This window comes from Vicugna pacos, chromosome 17, assembly GCF_048564905.1.
Source record: "Vicugna pacos chromosome 17, VicPac4, whole genome shotgun sequence".
Taxonomy (NCBI): Eukaryota; Metazoa; Chordata; class Mammalia; order Artiodactyla; family Camelidae; genus Vicugna; species Vicugna pacos.
Genome location: NC_133003.1, coordinates 1,623,976 through 1,639,397, shown reverse-complemented (window position 1 = coordinate 1,639,397; position 15,422 = coordinate 1,623,976). Strand labels below are relative to the sequence as shown.

Sequence of the window (15,422 nt, the reverse complement as noted above, 5' to 3'; positions counted from 1 at the left end):
GAGGCAGCCTGGGTCTCGCAGAGGCCTGCCCACCGCCCGTGCTGTGGCTCTGCAGGTGCTGTGCGACCAGCTGAAAGTGGAGGGCAGCCAGATCCCCACAGGGAGGGATGGTGCTGTTGCTGGGAGATGGAACCAGTGTCCAGGTTCTTGTCCCATCCCAGAAAGAATTCAGAGCCAGGATGCGGAGGTTAAGAAATTAAAGTGAGGATTTATTAAGGAGTAGACAATACACTCTCAAGGGGAGAGCGGGCAGACTCAGGTGAGCAGCTAGCCTGAGTTTCTTTGGCAAGTTGGTTAAATAAGGTGTGAAAATGAATGAGCAGAATATTCACTGGGGAGGGAAGGGTTTGGGATCCTATTCCCTGATTTTCACCCCAGCTCCACCTTCCCAAAGGGAAGAGGGATTTTTGTCCTTATTTAGCGTGGATTGGAAGTGTCATGGCCTTGGTGCATGATGGGTGCTTCTAATCTGCAAGGCTAATTTTACTGAAATGAGGGCATAATGAGCAAAAGCTTGCATTCGGACACTAGAGACTCTTGCCTTTTCCCTTCAGGCCACTTGTCACCCCAAACTGTGTAATTTCTTATCAGTCCAGAGGTTCCTGCTCTTCTTTCTCTGCCCAGGGAGCCCTTGGTGCTTACATGATGTAGGGTTTTTTGCATTTGGTCCGTGCCCCTCTTTTTTTTTTGCCCAGTTCCTGCCATTTGGCCTGTGTCCCCTTTCTCTGCTTGTATCTAGCTGTCTGCCTGCCCTAACATATACCATAGCAGCAGTCATCACCACAGTACAGTTTTGGATCTTCCATCCCCCCATCAAGATCCCTAGGGCCTCTTTGCCATCAGTCCTTTCTGCTGTCTCCAGCCTTTGGCAACCCTGATCTTTTTGTCTCTGTAAATTACCTTTTCTGGACAGTTCATATAGGTGGGATGTTACAATATACAGTCTTCTGTGTCTGACTTCTTTCGCTTAGCCTGATGTGTTTTGGGTCTATCCATTACACAGCATCTATCGGTAGTTGCATGTTGCAGCATGTGCTGCATTTTGTTTTATCAACTCACCATGGGTGACATTCGGAATGTTTCCTTTTTTTTTTTTGCCTATTTTGAATGTTTCTATGAACATACATGCTTTATATGGACTATTAAAAGAGAAACTGAGGTATATTAAATTTTTAAGAGTTTATTTGTGCAAAAATTGATTCAAATTGGGCCATACCAAACCGGAAGCGGTTAGGAGACTCCACCAACAGGAGCTGGGAGAAAATTTTATAGAGAAAAGCCAGAAGCAAAGCAGGGAAATGATCTGAGTAGCTATAGCGTAAGCGTTTGCCTTGTTTGGGAAAGGCTCGTTAGCTGTTTATAATCACCTGTCCTTAGGGTTTGATTTCTTATCTTTGAGGTATTATAGGCGTAGCTTTTTGTTTTCTTACATAGGCTGCTAAAGCATTAGTGTTACTGAACTCAGGTTCAGTGGTTCACCACTCAGAAGCCAATAATTGAGAGGCAAGTGTTGGTAGAAGGAAAAGTTGCTTTATTCAGAAAAGCTGGCAATCTGGGGAGAAGGTAGACTCATGTCTTGAGACCACCTCCAAAGATCCTGCTCAGCCATGACAATTTTTAGGGGAAAAGGGGAAATAATTCTAGTTCATCATTAAGGTTAGAGATCAGATTCTTTGTCATTTTCCCACTGTGTGCAGACCTGCTGACTTCTGGTCTTTCTCTGGATGCTGTCTTGCCTGCATGGTCCACTTGCAGTTAGATACTCTCTTGCCCATGGGGTCTGCCTGCAGATTTATTAAGGGGAAGGTAGGGGTAGAAAGCCGTCATTCTTTAACTAGTTAATTCTTCATTCTTACTACTTGTAATCCAGGAAAGGAATCGACAGCTTAGGCAAGGCATTGTGTACATTCAGTAAAGCAAAAATCAGGAGTTAGGTTAAATGTTGCATAGTGATTTCAATTTTATGATCAAGGCTTGAGGGAAACAGAGATGAACAGACAGAAAAGGAACAAAAGAGCTGCTTAGATTAGAGCCACCTCAGTATCTCTTGTTTATTTTAACAGGACATGTGCTTTTCTTTCTCTTGGGTAGGTTCCTAGGAGTAGAATTTGCTGGTCGTATGGTAAATCTATTATTTCACTTTGTAAGAAACTGCCAAACTTTTTCACAATGGCTGCACCATTTTACATTCCCACAAGCAACGTTTGAGTGTTCCAATTCCTCTGCATCCTTGCCTTTCTTTATATTTTGTCTTAGAAATTCCATGTCCATTTGAATTATAATTAAATAGAAAAAGTACCTTTGTGGTTCAGTGATAACACTGAAGTCTCAATTAGATTAAGCATTTGGCTAGATACTTCTGGTTTAATAACAGTCTCAGTAATTGGGCAGAATTGATTTATGTTGTGGAACTAATGGTCCAGTTGCCTAGAAATTAAATGATAGATAATTAATGAGAATTTACTGCAGGCTTCCATATAGAACATACTTTATCCAGCCTTCTGCTTCTACTTCATGGTCATCTGATTATGCAGGAAATGAAAGCATCTTCCTTTATTTTTTATTTATTTATTTTTTTTAGTTGAAGTATCATCAGTTACAATGTGTCAGTTTCTGGGGTACAGCATAATGTCCCAGTCATGCATACCTGTGTGTGTGTGTGTGTGTATTCATTTTCATACTCTTTTTCATTAAAGGTTATTACAAGATACTGAGTATAGTTCCTGGTGCTATACAGAAGAAATTCATTTTTTTATCTAGAAAGCAGCTTTCTTTAGAAGGCAGACTGGTGGTGGTTATGTCTGTCTTTAGGGCGTCCACACTGTAAAACAGACAAACCCATGATTTGTTTATTGTCCCAGTAGAGATGGTATAGGATGGCCAGTCTTGACAGATACTTATACCAAAACCGGCTTCTGTGTGTTTTGAACCCCTGTGGATTAGAATGCAGTAATTTTCTGTGTTTCTTTCCAGATCGTTCACAGAACCCTGGCAGCTATGTTGGGTTCCCTTGCGGCGTTAGCAGCCCTGGCTGTAATTGGCGATGTAAGTTTTGATGCTTTGAATCGACGGCTTAGCCCTCAATAGAGCGCTAGATTCAAAGACAGTCCAAGAATTAGGCGTTAACTGGTGCTTTTAATTTTCATGTACTGTTTTCACGTTTCCCCTGGGAACTGTGCTAGAGGCATGGACAGACTTCACAGCGCAGACAAGTAATTAACATTGACTTTGTCACGCATCCCAGCGGCGTTATCCTTCATTCTCGCTGAGGAAAGGCTCATGGTGGTCACGCCTTTGCCTAGGCCATGTAGCTGAGCCACGTTAGAGCTGGTCCTGCATGCTGTCGGCCCTTGGTACCTGGAGGAGGCCATCCTGGCTGGAGCAGAGCAGTGGGAGATAGTGAGGCGGTGGTGGGGGGACAGTCCTGTACCAGGCAAAAATCAGGGCATCCCTGGAGGTGCATGTGTGGGCGGTGATGGCACCCCCTCAGGCTCTGAGCATGTCTGTCCAGCGGGGACATAAGGATGGACATGGGGAGGCAGGAGAGGCCGAGTGCCCGCCGAGGTTGGAGGCCAGAGCTGCTTAGGTAGGAATGCTGGGACGGACCACGTGGCAACACACAGAACCTGGAGTGAAAACAACTCTGTGGGAGTCCACGGATTGTTCTGAAAACTGCTACTAAAGGCTGTTCAGTCAACCAAAGAATACTGACTGGTTTAAAAATCTGTGTGGGGCTATGTTCGGTTAGTTATTTATAGTTTTTTTTTTCTTGGTTAGAGTTGGTGTAAACAAACACTAACCCTAAGGGTGAAATGTCCCAGAATCCTAACACTGACACATAAATCACTGTTATTTTTAATAATTAAGAAATGGTGTAGTGGTAGTTACTTAATTTTAGAAATCACTGACGTGGCTCGTGGCACGTGCTGCAGGAGGCCACCTGGACCATCACGCGGTCCTTGTCCAACAACCAGGCTCTCCGGGTGCCCTCGCTTCACGGAATTCTGTGCCTCCCAGTTCCCCGTGACCCGGCCTTCCCTGCAGGGACGGGGCCAGGTTTAAGACATCTGCTTTTCTTAGTACTAAGTGCGTAGGTTTGACATTATAATGCTTTCATTATGAGTATTTTTCATTGATGACATAATCTGACTTCAAAAGCAAGTGGATGGTGGTGTGATTTTCGACTCTGGCCCAACGAGTGGGTTTGAGGTAAAAGGCCGCAGGAGACTGATGTCCGGGACTAACGGGCGGGTTTGTGCTTTGATTGCAGAGGCCCAGCCTGACCCACGTGGTGGAGTGGATTGATTTCGAGACCTTGGCTCTGCTGTTTGGAATGGTAATGGCAGCCTCCCAGCGGGACAGGGCTCCAAGCCTGCGGCAACCTGCGACTTCTCTCTTGCTGCTGCTGCAGCTAATTCCTTGTTGTTGTTGTTTTGTTTGTTTGTTTGGGGGGAGGTAATCAGGTTTATTTATTTACTTACTTATTTTAGTGGAGGCACTGGGGAGGGATTGAACCCAGGACCTCGTGCGTGCTAAGCCCGCACTGTACCACTGAGCTACGCCCTCCCCCTCTTCTGCAACTAATTCTTAAAGACACCGTGCTGCTTGACAGGGCTTGACTGAGAAGTGTTTGTGTGGTCTAGCTAATTTCTCCTGCGGAGGAGTGGAATGATTAGTGCTCTGGTGAGTTAGCTGGAAAATTTTAGTCTAAAGCCTGTCTGATAGTGAAATCATGGTCATTTAGCAAATTAAGCAAAGTTTCAAGTTACTGTCCTTAAAATTTAAAATGGGATGTCCTAAGCAAATGAACCATACAAGGTTTTCAGTGATTGGAAAAGTACCTTTAATTATATGGATAAAGGAAGGAATGAAGAAGTCATCCCTTATTTATCATTGTCAAGGGGCCATTGTGTCCTGTGTGCTGTGAGGTGTCACCAAATCCACCTGTAGGAAGGGAACTTTAAGACGCACTAGTGGGCGAGTGTGGAACATGAATCATAGATAGATTCAACTTTGAGTACGTGGAGTTTGACAAGGGTCTGAACAGCAGTGGGAATGGCTCATGTGTTGTTTATTTTTTTTCTTGGTTGGGAGGATAATCAGGTTTATTTATTACTATTATTTATTCAATGACGATATGGGGGATTGAACCCAGGACCTCATGCCTGCTAGGCATGCGCTCTACCACGGAGCTATACCCCGTCCCCACCCCCCCAGCTCATGCATTCTTGAACAGACCCCACAGCTCCATGATCTGAAGGAGGGTCTTCCCTCTCTGGGCTCGAGGACTCACCCTGTGTGAAGGAGGTCATTATGTACTCTCATTTCCCTGCTAACAGTCTCCCCACCCTGGCACTGTGGGGGGCCTGCTGCTCCAGGCTTCAGTGGGACCCAGACTGGCTGCCTCTCCTGTGAGTGTAGTGTGGGAGGCAGGTCGATGCTCTGAACTTAGGCTTCTACAGAGGAGCTAACAGTTGTGTTGGGTCCCGAAAAGGCTGTGGGGTTTGGGCGTATGGGAGGAAGGTGGAAGGCGTATCAGATGTTTTATAAAATGAGTTTTTTTTTAAACTTCAGCGATTGGCGTTAGTTTGCTGCAGTGCCGTAACGCAGTACCACAGACTGGGTGCCTCAAACAGCAGACGTGCGTTTCCTCCCAGTTCTGGAGGCTAGAGGTCCAGGGTCAGGGTGCCAGCAGGGCTGGTTTCTTCTTTCTGAGGCTTCTGTCCTCTTCTTATAAGGACACCAGTCATACTGGACGAGGGCCTCATTTTAATTTAATTACCCCCTTGATGTAGTCACCGCACTTGGAGCTGCTGGGGGCTTAGGATTTCAACATGTGAGTGGTTTAATTTTTTTCAATTGGAATCAGCTCAGTAAGGTTCTGTGATGCTAGGACTTCGGGTGCAAAGACAGCCTATAAAGCCAGCCCCTTCCGTTTTCATCCTAGTTCATGCCAGTCCATCACCCATGGGGCCGCTTGCCCAGGCCCTGAGTTCCAGGCTCTCTTGGGGGTTCTGGCAGCAGTCGTGGGGCACAGCTTCCTCATGACAGTGGAAGACCACGCAGGACCTGCCCATCCACGTGGCCATTTGGGTTAGGATGAACGTGGTGGTCACTTTAGACAACGCAGGTGTTGGTACTGGGCTAAATTAATTTTGGGACGTCTTCTGTTTTGCATGGTTTCTTTGAAAGACAGTACTGGGCCCACTATTTTCTAAGTACTTTAATTTACATAATTCTGTTGAATTTTCACAGCCATCTTATAAGGAACAGACATTCAGAGGTGAGGCAAGAAAACTAAAGTGCAGAGAATTAAACACATTTTTTTGCTGAAGGTTAAACGTCTCCTGAGGGGCAGGCTTGGCATTTGAACCTGCATCTTCTCACTGCAAGTTCAACACACGGTGCACCACCATTTAAGGGGGTGGAATAGACAATCTTCTAGAAAGTTCAGGTTGGTTGAGGTGTCTGGTTGATTAGACTTAGAATAAATGGGACGTTCCTTTTTGTTACTGACTGTGATGGTTATTCTCACCAACTCAATGTCATCACTAGAAACATGCACGCCAGTAAGCCCCCGGGTCCGTACACAACCCAGGGAATAATCATTTCAGTGTAACTACTCTTACTTGCGTGTCTTAATCAAATCAGTGACAAAAATCTGTTACATTATTTTAGGAAACGAAATTTAACCCAGTATAAAAGTCTTAAAACGTTTTTTAAAAATCTTTAATTTATTTATTCATTTTTTGTTTTTGTTTTTGTTTTGGAGGGGAGGTAATTAGTTTATTTATTTACTTGCTTATTTTAATGGATGTCCTGGGGATTGAACCCAGGACCTTGCATGCCAAGCAGGCACTCTACCGCTGAGCTATACGCTCTTCCCCATTAAAATGTTTAATTGTTGCTTGTGTGGACATTTAGGTGCAGAAGGCCACATGCTGGCCCACTTCCTTCCCTGCTTCTAGCTTTGTGACTGTGAGTCACCTCCCATCTCTGCTCGTCGGTTTCCTGGTCTATGAGACAGAGAGTAATAATAACACCGATGTTCGCTGTGAAGATCGGGTGGAATGATAATGTACCTTGGGCACATGCCCCTGGACAAATATACAAGTGCAAACCCGTGAGCAAGGGGCTCAGGGTCCCCACTCAGCGATTTAGTCAGCGGACCGCCCTCAGCAGGAGAGTGAGAGGCTTGATGAGGGGGCAGCTTTCAGGAAGCCAGAGCTCAGGTTTGTAAGTGACCCCTCTGGTATCGTTTCAGGATGCTACTCTGCTGAAACATTCTCCTTGCCTCTTTTTTTCTTCTTTTCCCCCACAGATGATCTTAGTAGCCATATTTTCAGAAACTGGATTTTTTGATTACTGCGCTGTAAAGGTAGGTTTGATGTAGCACTTAATGGTTATGTATGAATTGATTGACGTATTTCTTACGTGTTTATTTTTCTACTGGTATATATGTAGTGAAGAAAACTGCTATTTAAAGAAAGTATTTAAAAATTCTATCTTCTTTTTCAAAATCACTGCTGCAAGTCTGGGTAGAGTTGCCATCCTGTGTCGGGTGGCTCTGAGCAGTGCTTTCAGCTTCTCAGCAGTCCCGGAGGAAGGGGACCAGGGAGAAGTCTGCTCCAGCTGAGTGTCTGACATTCTTTAAATAGGCAGGTTGAGAGCTATGCACTAAAACTGTTTTGCTCTCTGAGCATCTAAAGATTTCAAGGCATCAGCTTCTGATTACTTTGCTTTTTGGTGAAATTGTTTCAATGACTGCTTTCTAAACTTTGAACCTAGAAACATTCACTTTTATCACTGGAACCCTGGGAAACCCACCAGCAAGTTGCGACTGTCAGAATCTGTCCTGGTCCTGTCTCTCAGGGTTGGCAGGAGGAAAGCTTTGCTAATGCAAAGGCTAATTCTGGGCTTGAATTTTTGTTTTTTTGGAAACTGAAAAGTTCTTTTAAAAAATTATGTCCTCAACAAAGCACTCTGCAAACTCTGAATGACAGAACCGTGCTGTGATTTTTGCCGTCTTTGTGAACCATCTTGCACCTTGCCAGAGCTACCTGGCCTTCTCCTCCCAATGCCTCGGTACTAAAAGTACCCCCCAGATCGCCAAAGATCAGCAACTCTAGGGTCAGGTGGATCCAACGTCGCAGCCCAGGCTGTCCAGCCAGAAGGAGTGTGTGAAAGACTGGGGGTTATAGTGGTGGTGGGCCACCTCCTTGTGGCAACTGGACCATCACGGGGCGGCGTGAAGGAGAATCGGACGGAAGGAATGCGGGCCAGGGTGGATTTAGAACGTCCAAGTCCAGCCATCCCTGCCCTACTGCGTCCTTGGGTCTAAGTTTTAATTTCACCGGATGATGTTTATTTAGACCCCTAGTTCTTAGAGACCCTAATGAAAAGTCACATCAGTTCTTTGGCCCCACTGATCCTGGCTTGTTCTTTTTCGTGTCCCAGGCGTACCGACTGTCCCGGGGCCGGGTGTGGGCCATGATCATCATGCTGTGTCTCATCGCCGCCGTCCTTTCTGCCTTCCTGGACAATGTCACCACTGCCCTCCTCTTCACTCCTGTGACCATAAGGTATGCGGAGGGGCTGCCGTGGGCGTCAGGCGTGTGCGGGCTCCTGACCTTGCCCTCCTCCCGTGTGCCCAGGCCAGCCTGCACACCCGCTGGGACCGTGGCTTTGCCTGCACGGCTGTGACAGCAGCAGTGGTGGCAGCAGAAATGCTTGCAGGAGTCCGCAGACACGGGCCCCTGTGTCCTGCGGGACAGACCGTCAGGGACCAGGAGGTCTAGCCCACGTGCTCCATGGGGCGCTCAGCCGGACGGTGGGAGGTGGGGCCGCTGTCCTGCTCTGGCAGGCTCCTCACTGGAGGCTCCCAGGACCTGGCCTGCCAAGGCCTTGCCAGGTAACTTTGGGAAAGGAAAATTCCATTTCATTCCATTTTGCTGCTTCTAATTCCACCCAGTTACTCATTTGACATTCACCGAGCACAGGAGGCCGACTGCCTGGAGCCTCCTGGGGCTTGGGCTCCGGCCCAGTCGTTGTGGGGCCCCTCCAAGGCCGTGGACACCTGTATCTACACTTCATGTTTGTTATTTTAAGGATGGTTCCCAGCTTATCACTCATGGTCTTCCCTTCCTTAGATCCATCGTGTGCTGGTGCTGGCTGGTCCTGGGGAAACTGAGGGGACGCCGGGGACACGCCCGGTGGTTTCTGGGAAGCCAGGTAGTGAGGGCCTTTAGACAGGTCTCTTCAGCTGCACTGATCTGGGTTGTACCATCAAAGGGGTTACTCCCAACTCGTGTTCTGAGGATTTTGCCAGACAGGAGATTCCCCTGCGCATGTGAATGTCACCAGCAAAGGGGCTGCCTCCAGGGCTCCGTGCTCATTCTGGGCCACGCCTCTGGTGCTGGAGGAGTGGTGACCCTCTGAGGAGGAGTGGGCTGGAGTGTGAGGTGGGGAGAGGAGGAGGAAGCGTGGAGCGAGCAGCACCCTGGGATGTGGCCTGCAGTGTCCGGAGTCTGGCTGATGCCCAGGCTTCAGCAATCTTGGCCACATTATCCTGGTCCATATGCAGGCATGAATTCGGGGTGAGGGATGCTGGACTCAGCCTCCCTGCACAGGGGATGTGGCACCTCCCAGTACCCAGGGTTCTTCTGAGGGTAAATGCGGGATGGAGGGTGTTGTACACTGTAGCGCACGCTACACCCAACTCTGCACCTAGGATCCCTCAGGGGACAGGAGGCCGTCCACACCCACCCCCTCCAACTAGGGGCGTCTGCTGCTGACGCTGGTGTGACAACCACATACGATGCACCAGACCCCAGCGTGTCGCTCCACTCTCTGAGGGTGTGACCCACACCCCCAGCGTCCTTGTGCAGCCTGGACAGCCCAGGGTCGTCTCTGCCTTGCTGGGGTCTGTTTGCATCCTCTCTGTTTCAGGAACGGGCTTTGTGATTTTATATGAGAGTGGCAATTCCATTTATTAGTCTAAAAATTACGTCTTTCAAGACTGAGGAGTTAGTGTGCCTCGGGCTCACTGTTTATACCACCGTATTCTTCACGACTCTTTAAGCTGTCTCGTCTAGCCTGAGCGACGTAGGCTTTACGGTTAGACAGCCAGGTCCTGCGTTGTTGGTGGACACACACTAGTCCTTTTCTTACTAGAAGCAGCTCCTGGGGCCTCCTCAGCTGAGAGCCGCTGCTGCTGCTGCTCGGAGTCTGATCCTTTCTTTCTGGACTCATGTCCCTGGTCCCCGTGCACCGCTCCCTTCTCAGCTCTCACTCTGCTCTGTAGGCTGGTCCCCCTCAGGCGAGCTGCTGGCTGTGCTCTGAGCGTGGAGATGGTGGGAAGGACCCTTGAGTGCAGCAGGGCCCCCTGCCCCCGAGATTGAGACCCATGGCCCAGTTTCTGCATGGAAGTGGGCGCTGTGATGGGCTGGTGCAGGAGACACCCTGATGTGTTTCTGATACAGGAAAAATGAGGGGCAAGAGGATGGCCGCGTCTCAGGTCTCGGGTGAGTCCCTGGGGTGTGCCCCACCAAGTGTGGGTCCTTGGCTTTATGCCAGAAAGAATTCAAGAGAAAGCCACAGTAGAGTAAAAGTAGATTCATTCAGAGGGATACACACTCCACAGACAGAGTGCGGGCTGTCCCAGAAGGCCAGAGAAAGGCCACGAGGTGCCAGGTTGTTAGTTTTTATGGGCTCAGTAACTTCATATGCTAACAAGTGGCAGGATTATTCCAATTACTTTGGGGAAGAAGCTGGGATTCCCAGGACCTGAGCCATCATCCACTTTTTGATCTTTTATGATCAGCCTTTAAAACAGTCCTGGCACCTGTGGGAGAGACATTGAGGAGCTATTGGGTTACAATGAGTGTGCACTGAGGCTCAAGGTCTACTGGGAGTTGGACCTTCCACCATCTTGGTGCTAATGGCTGTGTCATTCTTGTAATGGCTGTGCCCTGCCCCCTTCCCTCCTGTCTCATTTCCTAAACTTTCTTTACTCAACTGTGTGCTCACTGGACACCCCCTGGGGAGCTGTAAACGCTGCTGCCCCAGACCGCCCCCAGGGATTGGTCTGTCGCGAGCTTGGCACAGGACTTTCAAGGTTCCCAGACAAACCTAGCATGTAGCTAGGTGGAGAGCCTCTGCTGTAAAGTGTGTGTTGCTTAAGGAAGAAGTCTACAGGCAGTAGTTAAAGGGAAGGGGCCAGGGGACCGCTCAGGGCCTCAGCATTTAGAAGGGAAGGTGGGTAAGTCACTAGGCTGGCAGGCGTGGTGTGAGCCACTGGGCAGTGGTGCCTTCTGCTCTGTCTCCACCCTGACTTACAGGGGGCCAGCGCGAGTTCACCTGTGCTTGCGCCTGCCCTGCACTGAGGACCTGCACCCCGAGTGCTCCCTCCAGACCTGTGCAGGGTGGGGCAGGAGGACATCTTCACCTGGATGGCTCAGATGGGTTGCAGGTTAACTTTCTGAGAAATGTAATTCGGAGAGTCCGCTGTATCCCGTAACTCTCTAGCATTCTTGTCAGTTTATCCCTCAGCATTGCCCTTCTCACCGGAGGGGGGGTGTGTGTGTGTGCACGCATGCACACCCCACCCTTGTACGAGCAAGTGCTTTAAAAATCTTTAGTTCGCACATGGGCCTTTCACAATGTGAATAGTGGGACTGTTTTCTTCCCCTACAACTCACGACAGATTGTGTGAGGTGCTCAACCTTGATCCAAGACAAGTCCTGATTGCAGAAGTGATCTTCACGAACATTGGAGGGGCTGCTACCGCCATTGGGGACCCGCCAAATGTCATTATTGTTTCCAACCAGGAGCTGAGGAAGATGGTATGTATCATTATAATGGTGTGGCTTCCAATAAATGCAGACTCCAACTTACTTGCACAGTTAGTAACATCCTCCCCAGTGTGGATGTCACCTCTTTAGAGTGCTCCAGTCACCTGGAGCGTGGGAGTTCAAGTGACTGAGCTGCAATGTACAGGGAAGTGGTCCTAATTGATTTCATTGCCATTCTGATAACTATTTAAGAAAATGATTGAATAACATGATCTATTTAGTATATTATATTAAACATAGTAGATTACATTATATTAAACATAGTATATTATGTTATACTATAGTCTCCAAGTGGGAACTGAGGTTTCTTCCAACTAATATTAAGAATAAAATGACCTCACTTTTCAACTGAGGTGGATAAATTCACTGATGAAGAATTTAAGTTTTTTTTTAAAGGGTCAGAAAATGAAGGGATTTTTTTTAGGGGTTTTTTTTTTTGAAAGTGCTTATAAACATTAATATATAATTTCTTTGTCCACTAAAATAAAAAGTATTAAAGAAAGAGTGCAAATGGTATTTTACACATCTTAGAGTTAAAATTAAATTATATAATTAATTTTCATTTGCTGTTCTTTGGACATGAATTTTCTCAGTCTCTCTTCTCTGAAGTGTCAGTAAAAATGCTTCTGAATTGGAGTCATTTATTATAGATTAGATGTCTATGCGTGCGTGTCCATGAAGTGTGTCAGTATGTTTTTATGTGTACATGCTGTCTTTCATAAAAATATGTGAGCCTTTGAGAGTTCATGGGCCTAAGCTGTCAATGGTCATTTTGTGGGCCCAACATGTTCTGGAGATTCAAAGTATAACTCAGATACTTTTCCTAACCTTTAATACTGGTTGCTCTGAGAAACTGCCTGCAACACCTCATCAGTCTTGGGGGGAGAGCGTAGTTTAGTGGGAGAGTGGGTGCTTGCAGTCACGTCACCCTGTGGCGTATCAGAAGGTAGCAGAGCCCTGCGCTCTGTCTTAGGGGCATCCGTCACCCAGGATTGGCTGCATCCACGTGGGAGAGAACTATTTTTAGAGAAAAATGCTGTTTTATTATTTTTATTCTACAGTAATCCATTTATTTTTAGAAAATAGAAATAACACGCACACAAATAAAAAATTGTGATAACCCCCCCCAGAGATAAATCCGCTTAATATTTTGCTGCGTATAGTCTCCAAGAATGTTTGCATGTGAACATGCATGGATTAAAAAAGATAATTTCTGCTCTGACCAAGATGGAGTAAGAGGGACCAGACCTACCCTCCTGCTTGAGACATCCAAAAAGATAAATAAACCAAAATCCGAAAAACAAAACAAATCAGATTCAGACAATGGTAATCAAGATACTGGATATCAGGCAAAAAGGATAGTGATCCCTGAGAAATGGGAAACAAAGCATAGGTGAGCCTGTGATTGCTCCAGCTCAGTTACCTGAGAGAGCTTCCAGGATGCAGTGCAGGGAGAGGGAACCCATGGGAGTCCCCCCAGGCTCCCTGAGTTGAGGGGCTAGAACTAAGTCTGGAGACACCAGGGCGACTAGAATTTGAAAGACACAGCCCCAGAGAGGAGAGAACTGCACAGAGAGAGAAGCCCAGAAGATTTGCAGAGGGAGACGACCTGTGCCCAGGGAAAGAACAACCCAAAATGATTAGAAGGAACAGAGCTTGGTACACACAGGGCCGGGAGCAGTGCTTGTTCTGTCAGGAGGCCTGGAAACCTCTGATTTCCTGAGGCCTCGGCTAGAGTGCTCTGAAGGGTCTTACCTGGCGTTGGTGAGTAATTATGTCTAGACTGAACAATGCCTTGGTCCCACCTAATAAATCTTAAAGACCCAGAATAATCAGCTTGTTTCTAAGTAGTCTAACTGCATCCAAGAACAAACCTAAAGAATATTTATAGCAACACAAAAATATTCGACAACACACAGAGTAAAATTCACAATGTCTGGCATCCAAAGATTACCAGGCACACAAAGAAGCAAGAAAATATGACCCATCACAAGGAGAATATGAACCATTTGAAGTCAAGCCAGAATAGACCTAGGCGTTAGAATTTATAACAAACAAGGGCATTACAACTGTTATTAAAACTGTATTTGAGATGTTCATTAAGTTAAGCAGAAACAGGAAAGGTATATTAAAAAAAAAAGGCCTAAATGAAGCTTCTAGAAATAAAAACTATATTGTATGAGATAAAAATCTCCTGTTAGGATTAACAGCAAATTAGGAATTGCAGAAGAAAATTAGTGAGCTGGCAGACATGGATGCAAAATAAAACAGTGAAAAGATAATAAGTAACAAAAAGCATTAATGAGCTAAGGGGAAAACTTCAGGTGGCCTAATGTATCTGTAGAGCTAATCCCTGAAGGAGAGAGGGGGACAGAAAACCACATTTGAAGAAAATATGGTTTAAAATTTCACTTTTTTTTAAAGTGAAAGCAAATTTATTTAGAGAGATACACACTCCGCAGAGTGCAGTCTGTCTCACTCAGAAGGCCAACTGGGAGTTGAATCTTTCACCATTTTGGTGTTAATTGCTGCCGTTTCTTGAATGGCTGTGCCCTGGCCCCTTCCCTCCTGTCTCAGTTTCATTTCTAAAGGGAGCCTGACAATAGAAGCTCTGCCAGGGACCACAGTGTCCCCGACAGCGGGGTTCTCTCAGGTGGGTGGGTTCTCTCAGGCCTCCTTTGGCTTGGGACTGAGGCAGGCTCCCATGGCCAAGAGCAGGCATTTTTCTTGGTGGGTGCCATCCCCATTAAAGGTCTCTGAATTGGACTATTGTCTGGAATTTAGTCCCTTCCCGGCAAGGGGACAGGGCACACAGACATGAGCAGAGACTCATGTGCAGAGGTAAAATTTTCTAGCAGGCAGCTAAGGGGAGAGGGGTGTTCTGAATTGCTTGGTGTGGGGCCTTCTGTACATCCCCATTATTGTACAGGATTGGGAGGACAAGGGTCCAGGGAAAGCAGTCTGCGCAGAGTAGGTGGCCTCCATATCTAGTAAGAAAACACTTTCCTACCTGCCATGCCAGGGGTTACCCTAGAGTCCTCTGGAGAAATGACCAGTGTCCTTTGGGAGCCAGGGGGTTCCTGGGCCTGTCAGTCTTCGGTCCTCTTGGCCTTCATTGGTTTGGGAGCCCCAAGCCCCCTTTGGGACTGGGGGCAGGCCTGCTTCCAGTAGCCTCTCATTTGCATATCGGGCAGGGTCCTGATGGACTTTCCCCTACATGGGGCATTTGTTGTTCCAGTGGCCCTCCTGGCTGGACTTTAATCAGGTCCCTTCTTGGTGACAAGTGTCTCTAATCCAGGAGTCCTTCAGGGAGTTCGGGGTTTTCTTAGGCATGAGCCACCCTGTCCTCTTTGCTCGGCCCTGCAGTAAACCTTTCTCTGCTCCAAACTCCAATCTTTCTGTTTGTTTGGCCTCATGGGGTATCAGGCACACGAACTTGCCTCTGGTCACACCGTGAGTCCCACCTTCGGGAGCTCTCACTGCTGTCTGTATACGAGTCCCCTCACAGAGCTCCATCCGTTACTCAGATGCTGTTTTCAAGGGCAGCCACTGGATGTGCAGGTGGCTGTG

At 47.2% G+C, this 15,422-nt stretch overlaps 1 protein-coding gene across 1 annotated transcript in view; it reads left to right on the top strand.

Annotated features, from left to right (window-relative positions):
* Positions 1-15,422, top strand: part of LOC116285931 (P protein-like) — a 186,513-nt gene that overhangs the window by 66,715 nt on the left and 104,376 nt on the right. The window contains exons 10-14 of the mRNA XM_072940872.1: positions 2,974-3,045; positions 4,271-4,336; positions 7,322-7,378; positions 8,458-8,582; positions 11,705-11,843. Of these exons, the coding sequence (XP_072796973.1) occupies positions 2,974-3,045; positions 4,271-4,336; positions 7,322-7,378; positions 8,458-8,582; positions 11,705-11,843 (459 nt within the window). The remainder of the gene's footprint in view (positions 1-2,973; positions 3,046-4,270; positions 4,337-7,321; positions 7,379-8,457; positions 8,583-11,704; positions 11,844-15,422) is intronic.